This window comes from Podospora pseudopauciseta (assembly GCF_035222475.1).
Source record: "Podospora pseudopauciseta strain CBS 411.78 chromosome 2 map unlocalized CBS411.78m_2, whole genome shotgun sequence".
Classification (NCBI taxonomy): Eukaryota; Fungi; Ascomycota; class Sordariomycetes; order Sordariales; family Podosporaceae; genus Podospora; species Podospora pseudopauciseta.
This window is the reverse complement of record NW_026946663.1, coordinates 1,512,783-1,525,674: the sequence shown is the minus strand read 5'-3', so window position 1 is coordinate 1,525,674 and position 12,892 is coordinate 1,512,783. Positions and strand designations below refer to the sequence as shown.

Sequence of the window (12,892 nt, the reverse complement as noted above, 5' to 3'; positions counted from 1 at the left end):
CTCAGTCACTAGCAATTGAGGAGCTTCCTTGATGATAGCGCACCAGTGTAGACGTCTTCGAGACCCGTGAACGTTAATGGCGGCCAATTGTGAGGTAGCTTGTTTCTTTGGTCACATTGACAAGGCAAAGGATCTATCTCAGGGAGGCACGAGCAGTCTCACAGAAAGCTCGGCTCCTTTATTCAGGGCGGTGACTGTACCTTACTCAAAGTCGTTCTTTCCTTCCCCTGGCTCTGCCGGCTTTCTTGGCTCACCATCTGGCAGTCCTCGACTTCAGGTTCTCTACCAACTTCTGTTTACAACTTCGGCCTGAACAATTCCATCTTCTCTTACCAAACTTGGAGACCTACAATTCACATTTAACCTCAACTTCTTAACTACCTGGTTTTAGGAACGAACAACTCTCACCCTCACTCAACTTCCTACCTACAACCACCAATCCCACACCTGAAATGATCCTCAAAGCCCTCCTCCTGGCGCCCCTCGCCGCCGCCACCCCCCTCCTATCCCCCAAGTTAATCTCCCTGAACCCCACCGACTCCGACACCGAAATCTACAAATCCGTCCCCTCCTCCCCTCCCCAGGAAGTCTACCGCTCCTTTCACCCCCACTCCTCGAGAAGCTACCTCGAAACAGGCACCGGTGCCTTCCCCGCCCCAGCAGCTTGCACCACCGGCCCCGCCGCCTCCTCCAACGACGACAGCGGGTTCAACATTGGAGATTACACCCTCATCACTTCTTCCAACAAGACCACCAGCTACCAAGTCGAAAAGACTTGGTATAAGAAGCACCTCGTCTCTGGCCCTCACTGGTTCGGGTACAGCTCGGCCGAGGGACAGTTTGGGGCGTGGAAGTGCCAGTTTTTGTGCAATGCCGAGGAGGAGTGCAATGGGTATTTTGTCTGGTTTGAGGCTCGTGACGAGAAGGGGAGGGGGGAGACGATGAAGTGTAATCTGTTTGATGCTGTGTAAGTTTTTTGTGATCTTGATGGGTGGTGGATGGGGGCTTACAGAAAGTGAAAATATTATAGCATCCCCGAGTCGGCCTTGGTTTCTACCAATGCTACTGGCTTTGTTGCTGGCGGGGCGTATGATCGGATTTGCAAGGAGCATGTCAAGTCGACCTGAACAGGGGGGATGAGTTCATGGGCTGAAAGAGCGGGTCAATGGTATCACTTTCTAGACAGAAAAGGCAGCTTTGATGAGACAAACAACCAAGAGTTTTATTGCGTCTCCATCTCTGATTCTCTATGAGGCCATGGCTGTGACTCTCCTGATGTCTGGGTATCTCCATGGTAAAACTCCAGTGAAATGCAAATATCTCTAACGCCTGTTGTCCAATGTATATGCCCCGCAAGCAATGCACCCTCTCCATCTATGGCGATCCCTTCTCTTTGATGTGAGTTGCCGGAAAATGGACTCGTCTCTCTGAGAGTTTAGACGACGGCCATTATATATCCTCTTGCTTGATGTGGACTTCTAAGCTGTCCTCGCCCTCTTGTTTGATGGCGACACCATTGTCGGTGATAGCCTCTTGTTTGATGAAAGCGCCATACTCGATATTATCCTCTTCCTTGATAATATCCACCCCCTCTCTCTGTAAAACAACACCCTCCTCTCGCCCCAAAGCCACCGAGCGATGGCGCTCACCACCTACCAACTCCATTACCACGACGCCTTCCTCCCTTCCCAAAGTGACAGACCGACGACGGTGATCCTACTCCTGCATCCTGTCACCGGTATTCACCCCCTGGGCCTCGGCCATACCAGCAAAATGCGCCTTGACCCTCTCCCAGGTCTCGGCCTCGACGTCCCTCTCTGTCGTTGACGAAGCCAAGTTCAGCCTTCCGACGTCGAGCTTGCCGTATTTGCCTGTTCCGTCTGGGTCGAGGCGGGCGACTTTCTTGGTATCCTTGGTGCCGTCGGGCTGAGATGCGCCGGGTTGGGAGTCGGGGTTTTCGGCAGATTGGGAGGGTTGTTGGTTGGAGGAGGTGGCGGCGAGGGAGATGATGTTTGCTTCTTCGAGGGCGTAGATTTGTCGGTTGAGGTGTTTAGATATGCGGTCGATGGTGCGGAAGTAGGATGTTTGGGCTGATTTGAAGGCTTCTTGGGGGGCGTTGGGGCTGGTTGGGGAGGGGGGGGTGGAGAGGGCGGTTAGGGAGGCTATTACGGGGGTTAGGAGGGAGGTGATGTCGCGGTCCGTGGAGGCGAGGTGGGAGAGGTGTTCGGGGAGGGTGAAGGGGGTGTGGATGTCGATTGGTTGTTGGGGGTTCATGGTTGCGGTTGGTTGTTGGTGTGCCGGGGTGGGTGAGTGAGTGGTGATTGTTTGGATCGTGGTTGTTTGCTAAGAAGTTGATGTGCGAAGAATCTGGTGTTGTGAGTAAAAAGAGGCGGCTGCTTATGGCAGAGTTCAAGATCGCGAGCTCAGAGCTGCCCCGCGAAAGTGAATGTGACGTGAAGCTAGGACCAGGGTCTTTGCGCTAAAACGGCAAGGGGTGGAGCTCGAGCACGGGCCTCAGACAGGGAGTTGACTCGACACAAACGCGGAAAACTCCGCGGTCGGTTCACCTCGATCCATTCAATCACTGTGAGACGGAGACAGCGGTCGAGTATAAGTTGAAGAAATACATAGTCGTATATCTTCACTCACCAGGCACATCAAAACTAAGTGCTGCTTATCTTACAAACAGCTCAAACGATTAGATCACGATAAAACTCGATTCAGAGATATCAAAACTCTCCAAGCTTTGCGCTGGCTTCGGAGAAGACGTCTGGTTCATGAAGTAGAGCGCGTTGGGGAAGCGCGACCCCGCCAAGTGTGTGATCTCTCTCCAACGCCCACTTTTGCTTCAATTCTTATTATTATCTATTATCTTTCGTCCCAGCATTCATCATGTCAAACCCCCCACCTCAACCAACAGGTCAGGCCCCGCCTAGCGCCTCATATTCGGGGCAGCCACAGTCGGCAGGTGGTGCACCTGCTCCCTCACAGCCGGCGACGACCAGCACCCCATCAGCACAGAACCTCAATCAGATTGTAGGTTGTTTCTCTGCTCTCGTTGTTCTGCCCCAACTCCTTCATTCGCTACCCTAAAGCCTCACCGTTTCCGTCGTTCTGGCCCCATCCTCAACCGCCATCGAACGCCATTTTACATTTCACAGTCGATATCTTCGACTAATAACGCCCCATTCAACCTTGTTGAGAACTTGAAGTTCTCAGAGCAGGCCAACGATGAGTACCCAACAAGTCGTGGAAGCTCGTAACCGCTATTATGTACAAAGCAGTCAAGCGGCGGAGAGAGAGGTGAAGCCAGTTGGTCATGATGCTAACGCGCGGGCCATTTATCAGGTTACCGACTATCTGAAGAAAAAGGGTTTCACCAAGACTGAGGCTGTCTTTCGCATCGAGACTGCCCATCTCGGTCCAGATGGGAGACCAGCAAACCGAGGCCAAGATCCCGCCGACCCAAAGAGGTACCTCAAGGCGTTCATTCTCATCAAGAACTGGATCGACAACAACTTGGACATCTACAAGTTTGAGCTTGAGAAGCTTCTGTGGCCCATCTTCGTCTACTCCTATCTGGAGCTTGTTGGCCAGGGCTACCATGAGGATTCAAAAACTTATCTTGCGACTCTCCGGCCACACTTTGAGACAGTTCACCATGACACACTGAGGTTGCTCAGCACTGTCACCCTGCCACAGCACATGAACGAGGACCCCACGATCAAGTTGTATAAGGAGAACAAATACCGGATTCCGCTGAATAATACTCTGACCCTCAACCTGTTTCAGTTCCTCCAGCGCGATTCCGATTCAGGCGGAAGCACCATTATCTACATTCTTCAAACCTTCTGCGCAATCGACAACAGCTCACGTGGTCCGATCGAGCCTTATAGTTTCGAGGCCGTTTACCGTCGGACCCAAAACCGTGAGTTGGACGAGATTGACGCGCAAGAGGGCATTCCCGGCGTCTTCACTGGCGTTGCGAATCGCGACGTCCTCGACAACACAGCCAAGTTGAAACTAGGCCCATTGCCTATGGAACCCGAGCTTAGAGATGACGTTCGCATTGAACTTGAGGAAGAAGACCAGTCGCACCCACCGGTGGACGGCCGACCCAGCTTGGTCGAAGTGTTTGACAAACGCATCAAGCAAGAAGAGGGTGACGACGTTCCATCGCGAGCTGACCTACCTCTCCCACAATCGCGAGCCAGGGATGTCGTCATGGAGATGCAAAAGGTGCGCGAGAACCGCGACAGGTTCCTGATTGAGGGTCGTACTGGGGGAGTTGGAGTGCCTGTGTCAGTTTGCATGTTTACCTTTCATAACACGCTCGGAAAGTAAGTTTCTGGTCTGCTAAGGGGTGAGTGGCTGGCCATTGTACTAATCGCAATTCTTGTAGCGTCTCATGCATGGAATTCTCCAACGATCACCAGCTAGTTGCTGTGGGCACCTCTGATTCCTACATTCGCGTCTGGGATCTGGAGGGCAAACCGCTTCGGACAACGCTGGACAATGAAAAAGACCTCAAGGTCAACAATAGGAAGCTGATTGGCCATTCGGGTCCTGTCTTTGGTATCTCCTTCTCAGAATCCACCGCTTCCCTTGACCGGAATCCCTACCTTGAAGGGTCCGGGAAGCCGGTAGACACCAGCGCGAAGCTGTTGCTGTCTTGTTCTATGGATGGTCAGGTTCGCCTGTGGTCACTCGAGTCCTGGTCTTGCCTCTGCATCTACAGGTCTCACGACGGTCCTATTTTTCGCGTGCTTTGGGGTCCACACGGACACTACTTTGCCACGGCCGGATGGGACAAGACGGTCCGTATCTTCACCCAAGATCATGCTTCGGCTCAGCGCATTATGGTCGGCCATGACACCCCGATCTCGGCCATTGCGTGGCATCCCAACGGAACATATGTCTTCTCGGCCTCTGACGAAACTGACAAGTCGATTCGGATGTGGTCTCTCACAACTGGCGGCTGCGTTAGAATTTATACCGGACATGCCGACTACATCAGCGCCTTGCAGTGTGCTCCCAACGGAAAGATTCTTGCCAGCGCCGACACAGGTGGCAATATTTTCCTTTGGGATATCGAGAAGAGCAAACGAATCAAGAGGATGCGAGGCCACGGGAAGGGCGGCATCCCATCTCTCAGTTTCAGTGCCGAGTCGAATATTCTCGTCTCTGGCGGGCTTGACGGCACGGTTCGAGTTTGGGATGTCGAGCTGCCAGCCGACCCCAGCAAGGCGAATCCCTTAGCCGGCGGCTCAGCCCAGCCAGGTCAACAGCCTGATGGGATAACTGTTGCCGGTGACAGCATTGCGGTGGCAGGGTCTGGTGACAACCGGTCCATCACTGTCGGCGGACAGGCTGCTCAGGTTACAGGTGCGAGCACCTCTGGGGCTGGTAGTGGGAGTGGCGGTGGAGGTGGAGGTGGGTCTGGCAAGAAGAAGTCGAAGGAGGTTCAGGTTACTCCTGATCAAATCAGCGCGTTCCCTACCAAGAAGACTCCGGTCTTGAAGGTGGCGTTTACACGGATGAACTTGGTGGTGGCTGGAGGATGCTATGACCCTGATCGTTAGGAGAAGGTCAAGGGAGGTAGCTGGGGTTTGAAGTAGCGTTTGGGTTATATCGGCGTCAAAACATGATCGAGGGAAGAAAAGGGGTTCTCGGTTTTGGGAGGCAGATACATTTATTGGGCGAGAAGCTGAGCCTGGCGTTATGGTCTGCTGTTTTTATATGGTAATAATTGATAAATACCTATCTCTTGCAGTGTTGAGAAATTGCATAATCACGAAACCGTATCACGCTGTTGATATGTACTTGAATGGCACCAGATGTTCATATGCTGGGGAAGGAGAAGGGGAAGCTCCCCCCTCCGAACCCCACATTGATGGCTGCCAAGAAAGGCTTAGTTCAACGACCTACCTGGGTACCTGGGTCGGGAGCATGTGCTACCTGCCTGCATTGCGCAACACACCTTACCTCCCAACTCGGAGCTCGGGACACCTACCCTCTCTATCGAACGTCACTAAGCAAGAGGTGTTGGCCGTGTAAATTGTCTCCAGCTCACATTTTCAAAGCATTTCTTGCGCAACCTTTTTCAACCTCGACCTCACGAATAACAGTTTACCGCCATTCAACAATGGAGGACCCCTGGGCCGACTCGGCCGGCACCTCTCAGGCGACCGACGACACCACGACAACGACCACAACCCCCTCGACCACCACCACCAGCACCGCTCCCGCGCCGGCGACGGCAGCTCCCACATCTTCTTCTTCCTCCTCCCGCCCGTCGAGAATCACACCCCGCCGGCTGATCGCCAAACCGACCCAGCTCCAAGCGGTAGAAGATGACCCCCTCGGTCCTCTGGGAGCAGCTACCCCGCCCGCGACCACTCCCGCCGCGGCGGAGGATGTCTCCCCCCCCGTGCCGCCCTCGAAAGAACTCCCCCTCCGAACGACAATGCCCGCTCCTCTTGGCGGTGCCAAGCGAGCCGGCCCCCCAGATCCGCACAGGATCGATGACGATGATGACGAGGGCAGTTTGTTTGCTGCTTCTGGACCGAGACAGCCCCCGCCGGTGCAAGGGGCGTTGCCTAGCCCGGTGAGGACGACGACGGGGGCGCCGCCGAGTGTGAGTGTTGAGCAGGCGGCGAAGCCGGTGTTTAGCATCACGGTGGGGGATCCGCACAAGGTGGGGGATTTGACTAGTAGTCATATCGTTTATTCTGTTAGGACGAAGGTATGTTTACTGAGGGGAAATGGATAGGGGGTGGAGGGGGGTAGGGATGTTAACGGGATGGCAGACTACCTCCAAGGCGTACAAAAACCCCGAATTCGAAGTCAAGCGCCGGTATCGCGATTTCTTGTGGCTTTACACCACGCTTCATGGCAACAATCCCGGTGTTGTTGTCCCGCCTCCTCCGGAGAAGCAGGCGGTGGGGAGGTTTGAGAGTAATTTTGTCGAGGCAAGGAGGGCGGCGTTGGAGAAGATGCTGAATAAAGTTGCGGGGCATCCGCAGCTGGGGCTGGATGGGGATTTGAAGCTGTTTCTGGAGAGTGAGAGTTTCAATATTGATGTCAAGCACAAGGAGAGGAAGGAGGTGAATTTGGGGGGGGAGTCCAAGGGGGTGCTTGGGAGCTTGGGGTTTGGGGGTGGGGGGAGCAAGTTTGTGGAGCAGGATGATTGGTTTCATGAGAGGAGGGTGTATCTGGATGCGCTGGAGAATCAGTTGAAGGCGTTGTTGAAGGCGATGGATGGGATGGTGCTGCAGAGGAAGGCTATGGCGGAGGCGGCGGGGGATTTTTCAGCGAGCTTGCATGCTTTGTCTACTGTGGAACTGTCGCCTACGCTGTCGGGGCCGCTGGATGCGTTATCCGAACTGCAGCTCACCATTCGTGATGTTTACGACCGCCAGGCCCAACAGGATGTGCTGACCTTTGGGATTATCATTGAGGAGTATATCCGGTTGATCGGGAGTGTGAAGCAGAGCTTCTTGCAGAGACAGAAGGCGTTTCACAGCTGGCACAGTGCCGAGGGGGAGATGCAGAAGCGGAAGGCGGCGCAGGATAAGCTTCTGAGACAGGGGAAGAGCCAGCAGGACAGGCTGAACCAGGTCAGTGCTGAGGTTGCTGACGCGGAGAGGAAGGTTCACCAGGCAAGGCTGTTGTTTGACGATATGGGGCGGTTGATGAGGGCGGAACTGGACAGGTTTGAGAGGGAGAAGGTGGAGGATTTCAAGAGTGCCGTGGAGACATATTTGGAGAGTGCGGTTGAGGCTCAGAAAGAGGTTTGTTACCCGTTTATATGATCAGTGGCTACATGGGAGACTAACGTCTTGGAATAGCTTATCGAGAAATGGGAGACATTCCTCATGCAGCTTGACGCCGAGGACGACGAGACTGTCTTTTACAGACCACCGGTTGTGCAGGCCAACAAGCCGGCTGGCAACACGGCGGTGGATAGGGCTCGTGCTAGGATTGATGAGGACTCGGATTAGTCGTTTGCTGATGGTCCTGTTGGTCGTGGGGGTTGTTCGAGGAGCCCGAGCAGTTTGGGGGATAGGACGAACCACAGTGGTGGTGGGAAGGCAAGGAGGGAGGAGTCGTCGATTTCGTGGACTAGTGAGTGGAGTGCCGTGTTTGGGGGGTTTGCGTGGGTGGGATGACTTGGAGGTGGACTGTTGGAGGTGGACTGTTGGAGGTGGACTGTTGGAGGTGGACTGTTGGAGGTGGACTGTTGGAGGTGGACTGTTGGAGGTGGACTGTTGGAGGTTTGTTACAGTGTATTGGGTAGTTTTGCGGCAGGCGATGGGTCATGGGTTTATTGAATGGGTTATGCTGTAGTGTTTAGAAACCCTGCGTAGCTGGAGGATGGGTGATGTTAAATCCAAGCATTCTCAACTCGTACACCCCTTTCGTTGTGAGAGCCGTGATAGATGTGAGAAGTATGATCACTTCACCTGCCCCTTTTTCGAGACTTTTGATATTTGTTTTTGTTGTTGTCTGTCCAAAAATACAACTTTATATTCCCACAGTGTTATAATACAAGGTTTTCCCTTTCCTTATTCATCTTTCCCCCATCCCTTATTTCTTCTTCCCCCCCTTATCCTTCTTCGCCTGCTCCTTTGCACTCAACCCTCCGGCGGTATTACTTGTTGATCCGGCAGCGAAATCACTGATCAACCCAACAAGACTGTCAAACGGATCACTTTCCTCTGCCTTCTTGTCTGTTGCCGCAGCTTCCTGCTGCTCGACGGCAGCCTCCTCGGCGTCCCACCCGCGGCCGTAGCGCTCTCTGAAGGCGGCGAGCTTGCCGGCCTCGTCGACCTCGACGTTGCGGAGGGACTTGTCGGTGGGCTGCCAGAGGATGTGGTTGCGGGTGTCCTTTGCCGACTTGTAGAGTGCGATGGGGGAGGTGGTGCGGACGGTGTAGGTCGAGCCGTCGGAGAGCTGGACGAGCTGGGTGAACTTGTAGGGGCGGCGGTGGCGGGGGATGAAGGTTGCGTGGCGGAGCTGGGTTTGAGGTATTGGGGAGGGGAGGTGGTTGTTGTTGATGTTGAGGGATGGTCGCCTGAGGGTTTGGAGGGCTGATGGTGGGAGTTTGCTGGCCATTGTGACTGCGGGAGGGCTCCGGGGAGCGAGGGGTTTTGCGGTTTGATTCGGGTTCGAGGCCGTCGGGGCAGGTGGGAATAAAAGCTGGGGGTATCTCTCGCTGTCCCTATCGCCAATGTCGTCGTCGTCTCCAAATCTTCAATTACTCGTCCTTCCCGCTTGCCGCGCCGATTGGTTCCCCCGGTTCGAAATTTTGATAACTCGCGCCGGGCGGCACAGCTCCAACCCGCGGCAGCCCGCAATTGAGAGCCCACTCAGCAAGGGTCCGGGGTTGTTATCGGAGCTTATCGGAGCTTATCGATAACTTTATTTGCAGGGGTGGGAGCCGTTCGATGACGGGCCCAAGGCCGTGGAAGTGGAAGAAGCCGATTTGCGACTGAGACGAACAACAGATTTTGACACTGGCCATAAGTTCGTCTGATTTGCTTTGAAGGAAGTCGGAAAGACAGTATATGGTGTCAAGAATATGAACTCCCCCCCACGAATTATGGTGGGCTTGAAAGCTGCCGCAGAGAGATGCAGCAACTCGGCCGCCGTCATCACAGCACCAACATTGAGCATGAAAAGCGCAAAGCCAATACCTATGCGCCGGCTGCATATCCAGAGTCAACAACATATCAACAAGGGGCATGTACCATCATGTACAATTCTACCATACCCACGAAGAGCACCAATATCGCGTATGAACCTCACATCTCCATCCTATGTCTCTTCTAACAGTTCCTCAGAACCCCTCACTCATCAACCACCTCATAATCGAACCCTCAGCACAACCCCCCATCCCCTCCGACAATTCACCACCTCCCCCCCAACCCCCCCCTCAATCCACCCTCACTCCTCCTCTTCCACCTCCCTCCCCCTGCCAGAACAGTTCCGCTCCCTAATGCGCCTAATAACCCACTCCGTCGTCGTCTGCACCTCCTCCTCCTCCGGTCCAATCCCCCGAGCAATGACAATGTCCTCCTTCACCTCCCTCTCCCTCCTCCCCACTCCCATCATCTCCTTCAACATCGCCACCCCCTCCCGCACCTTTGACGCCCTCTCCTCCTCCCGCCTATTCAACATCCACATCCTCACCGACGACCCCTCCGGCGCGAGAATAGCCGACTGGCTTGCCAGAGGAAACGCAGCCGGGCTGGAGGTGTTTGAGCAGCTCCAATCCGAGTGTGGTTGCTCCTACAAGACAGAGACAAAAGGGGAGGCGCCAATACTAAAAGGGCCGGGCGTGTTATATGTCTTACGCTGTGAGCTGTTACAGGAGCCAATGGGGGGGTTGGTGAAGGTGAGGGATCATTATATTGTTTTGGGGGAGGTGAAGGAGATTGTGGAGGTGAATGGGGGTGGGAAGGAGGACAAGTTTGGGTTGATGTATGCGGATAGAAAGTATAGGGAGTTAGGGGGGTGTATTATTCCTGGGGAGGGGGTGGAAGAAGGGAAGGATGGTGAGGAATAGTGAGAGAACATGTGTTTCGGAAGCATGAGTAGGGACAGAGAGCGAAGTTCTTGTACAATCTTGGGACCTAAAAGGTTTAGAAAAGGGTTACGGGACATGGACGACGACTACGAGTCAGGGAATCCTATGTGTAGATATCATTCAGGGCGGTTGGGCGGTCATCTCCTCGCATCCACACGGCATTGGCGTTTTGGTCGGGAGCATTTCACCTGTATAAAAGAAATAGAGGTTGTCCGAGCAGGAGACATTGAGATAGGTGGTTGGGTGTCTAGCCCAGAGTGAAACCATGATTCGATTTTCGTTTGGCTCCATCTAGTAAGCATAAGGGGGTAAGGCTTTGCGAAATGTCAAAGATATATGCTCCCTCCTTGTAATGTGTTCTGGATTGTTGATTTATCTGATCTTGACGAGCTCGGTCTCGAAGATGAGGGTGGCGTTCTCGGGGATGACACCGGGAATCCCGCGCTCGCCGTAGGCGAGGTTGGAGGGGATGGTCAGCTTGCGCTTCTCGCCAACCTGCATGCCGACGAGGCCGGCATCCCAGCCCTGGATGACCATGCCGGCGCCGACGGTGAAGTTGAGGGGCTGGCCGCGCTTGTAGCTCTGGTCGAACTCGGTGCCGTCCTCGAGGGTGCCCTTGTAGTGGACATCGACAGAGTCACCTGTTGTGGGTAATTGGTGTTAGCTTGATGATATACTATGCTTAAGCTGCTTAAGAGACAGGAGGACAAGCTTACCCTTCTTGACCTCAGGGCCGGAGCCAGCGTTCTGGGACTCAATCTTGAGACCTTCGGGAGTGTCGGCAGGGATACCCATTCTGGCGGTTGTGAATGAAAGGTTGCGGGTGGCTGGAGTAGTCAATTGACGAAGCGATCTGGTAGCTTGGAAGATGGAACTTCTGAACATGATGGAAAAGGGGAGAAAAATCAGCGGGGCTTGGTGGAGGGGCAGGTCAAGCTCTTAAAGGGGGTGGGAGGGTTGAAGAAAGTGGCATTCCAGGCAGGCAAAGCAGCAACACTGGCAAGGTGGGGCACTGAGTGCAGCTCCCCCCCAAAAGCTTGCCCGCAGTTGCAGCTCTCTCTCCCCACGGCAGCTCAGCCCCCCTGGCTCTGCCGCCCCCCGCCCCGCGATGCGGCACCCCTCTTTCCTGATTGCGTCACCCCTCCAGACGGTCGGGCGGGGCTACGCTTAGCGGCCGAACAGTACAGGGACGGCGAACCAGACAGCTGAATCTCTCACTCACCAAAGGATCAAACATGAGGGGTTGGTTCATCTCCCCTGTGCTTCATCAGCACTGTCGGTGAGACGTCGTGGATGTGCAACCATTCATGCACGTGTTTCTTCCTGCGACCGGTGCCAAGTCCTTGGGGTCCTATTGATCTCCAGGAATAGAAGACGGTTGCGGACAGACAACAGAGCACAAAAGCTGCCGACGGACCCGGTATCTGCTCTCACCAAGCTTGTATTTTGCACAAGGACGTAAATGGGAGGGTGGTGATGAGAATAAGTTCAACTCCGTACATCTCAGTATTCTACAGAATACACTTCTTGTGAGGCTTGCAGCTTCTACTCAACAAAACTTGCTATCAAGTGGTTTAGATTTGCTATCGGACACCATCACTTGGTATTAGACTGTCGGGTTGAAGTTTGTCAGACAACTTGTGTAAGTTGTGTCTATAAGGTATCGACATATGAAATTCCAAATGATAGCTAGGGAGCAACGAGGCCGCTGCTCCAACCTGCCATGGTGCTATCAATCGAAAACCAGCCGGCACAGTATGTTATGCCTTGTCACCTGGCAGCGCAACACATCAGACATGTCCCCCACGAACCACGTCAGCCACCCAGGTGCTCACTTCCAGATGATATTTCTGTTTCACAAGCACAAAACACCTCGACAGATAGGTGTGCTGGATCTCAACTGCCACTGAAACCCTATCTTAACTCTGGATGATACTATAGGGTGGAAACCCATATATTGAGCTGGCACCACATGTTCCGGCTGACAATGTGTCAAACAGTAAGCCATACCATGGAGAAGGAGCTTGCTGCTGTTCGAGCCTATCATTCTCTCAGAATCGACATCTTCACCATGAAATCTGGCAATTGGCTTCTAGTCACCGTTATAATGAGCCTTCCCCATCTTACTCGAAAGGCAAGATGGTCTGCTGCCAGTTGCGAGAAGCTGACCATAAGTAACCCTCTGCTTCATACCCCATGGCCAAATTAAACCAGCTTCAACCTCAGCCTGTTGACGGTGCTTTTGAGGGCTCCTTCGCCGCCACATCGAGGGACATGACCAAATCCGACGAGAGCCCATGG

The 12,892-nt window shown here is 54.0% G+C and overlaps 8 protein-coding genes across 8 annotated transcripts; 4 read left to right on the top strand and 4 right to left on the bottom strand.

Moving 5' to 3' along the window:
- The first annotated feature begins 11 nt into the window (after window positions 1–11).
- On the top strand, window positions 12–1,237 carry QC763_0033490 (uncharacterized protein). The gene is made up of 2 exons (XM_062905538.1): window positions 12–967; window positions 1,031–1,237. The coding sequence occupies exons 1-2, from the start codon at window positions 453–455 to the stop codon at window positions 1,125–1,127; spliced, it is 612 nt and encodes a 203-aa protein (XP_062768202.1). The 5' UTR covers window positions 12–452; the 3' UTR covers window positions 1,128–1,237.
- QC763_0033500 (uncharacterized protein) lies at window positions 806–1,112 on the bottom strand (the record flags this gene model as incomplete). Its single annotated transcript, XM_062905539.1, has 2 exons — window positions 806–901; window positions 1,011–1,112. The coding sequence occupies 2 exons, from the start codon at window positions 1,110–1,112 to the stop codon at window positions 806–808; spliced, it is 198 nt and encodes a 65-aa protein (XP_062768203.1).
- Window positions 1,238–1,716: 479 nt separating the features above from the next.
- QC763_203820 (uncharacterized protein) lies at window positions 1,717–2,274 on the bottom strand (the record flags this gene model as incomplete). Its single annotated transcript, XM_062909422.1, has 1 exon — window positions 1,717–2,274. One exon carries the CDS (start codon window positions 2,272–2,274, stop codon window positions 1,717–1,719), a length of 558 nt encoding a protein of 185 aa, XP_062768201.1.
- Window positions 2,275–2,547: 273 nt separating this feature from the next.
- On the top strand, window positions 2,548–5,815 carry TAF5 (Transcription initiation factor TFIID subunit 5). The gene is made up of 3 exons (XM_062909421.1): window positions 2,548–3,036; window positions 3,349–4,340; window positions 4,403–5,815. Exons 1-3 carry the CDS (start codon window positions 2,893–2,895, stop codon window positions 5,580–5,582), a joined length of 2,316 nt encoding a protein of 771 aa, XP_062768200.1. The 5' UTR covers window positions 2,548–2,892; the 3' UTR covers window positions 5,583–5,815.
- Window positions 5,816–5,958: 143 nt separating this feature from the next.
- vps5 (Vacuolar protein sorting-associated protein vps5) lies at window positions 5,959–8,437 on the top strand. Its single transcript, XM_062909420.1, has 4 exons — window positions 5,959–6,745; window positions 6,810–7,793; window positions 7,851–8,178; window positions 8,263–8,437. The coding sequence occupies exons 1-3, from the start codon at window positions 6,146–6,148 to the stop codon at window positions 8,001–8,003; spliced, it is 1,737 nt and encodes a 578-aa protein (XP_062768199.1). The 5' UTR covers window positions 5,959–6,145; the 3' UTR covers window positions 8,004–8,178; window positions 8,263–8,437.
- A 152-nt stretch (window positions 8,438–8,589) lies between these two features.
- On the bottom strand, window positions 8,590–9,117 carry QC763_203790 (uncharacterized protein; the record flags this gene model as incomplete). Its single annotated transcript, XM_062909419.1, has 1 exon — window positions 8,590–9,117. One exon carries the CDS (start codon window positions 9,115–9,117, stop codon window positions 8,590–8,592), a length of 528 nt encoding a protein of 175 aa, XP_062768198.1.
- On the top strand, window positions 8,964–10,747 carry QC763_203780 (uncharacterized protein). Its single transcript, XM_062909418.1, has 2 exons — window positions 8,964–9,797; window positions 9,846–10,747. Exons 1-2 carry the CDS (start codon window positions 9,584–9,586, stop codon window positions 10,568–10,570), a joined length of 939 nt encoding a protein of 312 aa, XP_062768197.1. The 5' UTR covers window positions 8,964–9,583; the 3' UTR covers window positions 10,571–10,747.
- On the bottom strand, window positions 10,686–11,668 carry FPR2_1 (Peptidyl-prolyl cis-trans isomerase fpr2). The gene is made up of 2 exons (XM_062909417.1): window positions 11,308–11,668; window positions 10,686–11,232 (listed from the first exon to the last, which is right to left on the bottom strand). Exons 1-2 carry the CDS (start codon window positions 11,474–11,476, stop codon window positions 10,964–10,966), a joined length of 438 nt encoding a protein of 145 aa, XP_062768196.1. The 5' UTR covers window positions 11,477–11,668; the 3' UTR covers window positions 10,686–10,963.
- Between the last annotated feature and the right edge of the window lie 1,224 nt (window positions 11,669–12,892).

Excerpts from the sequence above, each read along its gene's own strand:
- TAF5 (XM_062909421.1), top strand. The coding sequence starts at position 2,893 with ATGTCAAACCCCCCACCTCAACCAACAGGTCAGGCCCCGCCTAGCGCC. Across the intron at positions 3,037-3,348 it reads CACAGAACCTCAATCAGATT|GTTACCGACTATCTGAAGAA; the intron begins GTAGGTTGTTTC and ends GCCATTTATCAG. Across the intron at positions 4,341-4,402 it reads TTTCATAACACGCTCGGAAA|CGTCTCATGCATGGAATTCT; the intron begins GTAAGTTTCTGG and ends CAATTCTTGTAG.
- QC763_203780 (XM_062909418.1), top strand. The coding sequence starts at position 9,584 with ATGAACTCCCCCCCACGAATTATGGTGGGCTTGAAAGCTGCCGCAGAG. Across the intron at positions 9,798-9,845 it reads ACGAAGAGCACCAATATCGC|AACCCCTCACTCATCAACCA; the intron begins GTATGAACCTCA and ends ACAGTTCCTCAG.
- vps5 (XM_062909420.1), top strand. The coding sequence starts at position 6,146 with ATGGAGGACCCCTGGGCCGACTCGGCCGGCACCTCTCAGGCGACCGAC. Across the intron at positions 6,746-6,809 it reads TTTATTCTGTTAGGACGAAG|ACTACCTCCAAGGCGTACAA; the intron begins GTATGTTTACTG and ends ACGGGATGGCAG. Across the intron at positions 7,794-7,850 it reads CGGTTGAGGCTCAGAAAGAG|CTTATCGAGAAATGGGAGAC; the intron begins GTTTGTTACCCG and ends GTCTTGGAATAG.
- FPR2_1 (XM_062909417.1), bottom strand. The coding sequence starts at position 11,476 with ATGTTCAGAAGTTCCATCTTCCAAGCTACCAGATCGCTTCGTCAATTG. Across the intron at positions 11,233-11,307 it reads CGGCCCTGAGGTCAAGAAGG|GTGACTCTGTCGATGTCCAC; the intron begins GTAAGCTTGTCC and ends TACCCACAACAG.
- QC763_0033490 (XM_062905538.1), top strand. The coding sequence starts at position 453 with ATGATCCTCAAAGCCCTCCTCCTGGCGCCCCTCGCCGCCGCCACCCCC. Across the intron at positions 968-1,030 it reads TGTAATCTGTTTGATGCTGT|CATCCCCGAGTCGGCCTTGG; the intron begins GTAAGTTTTTTG and ends AAAATATTATAG.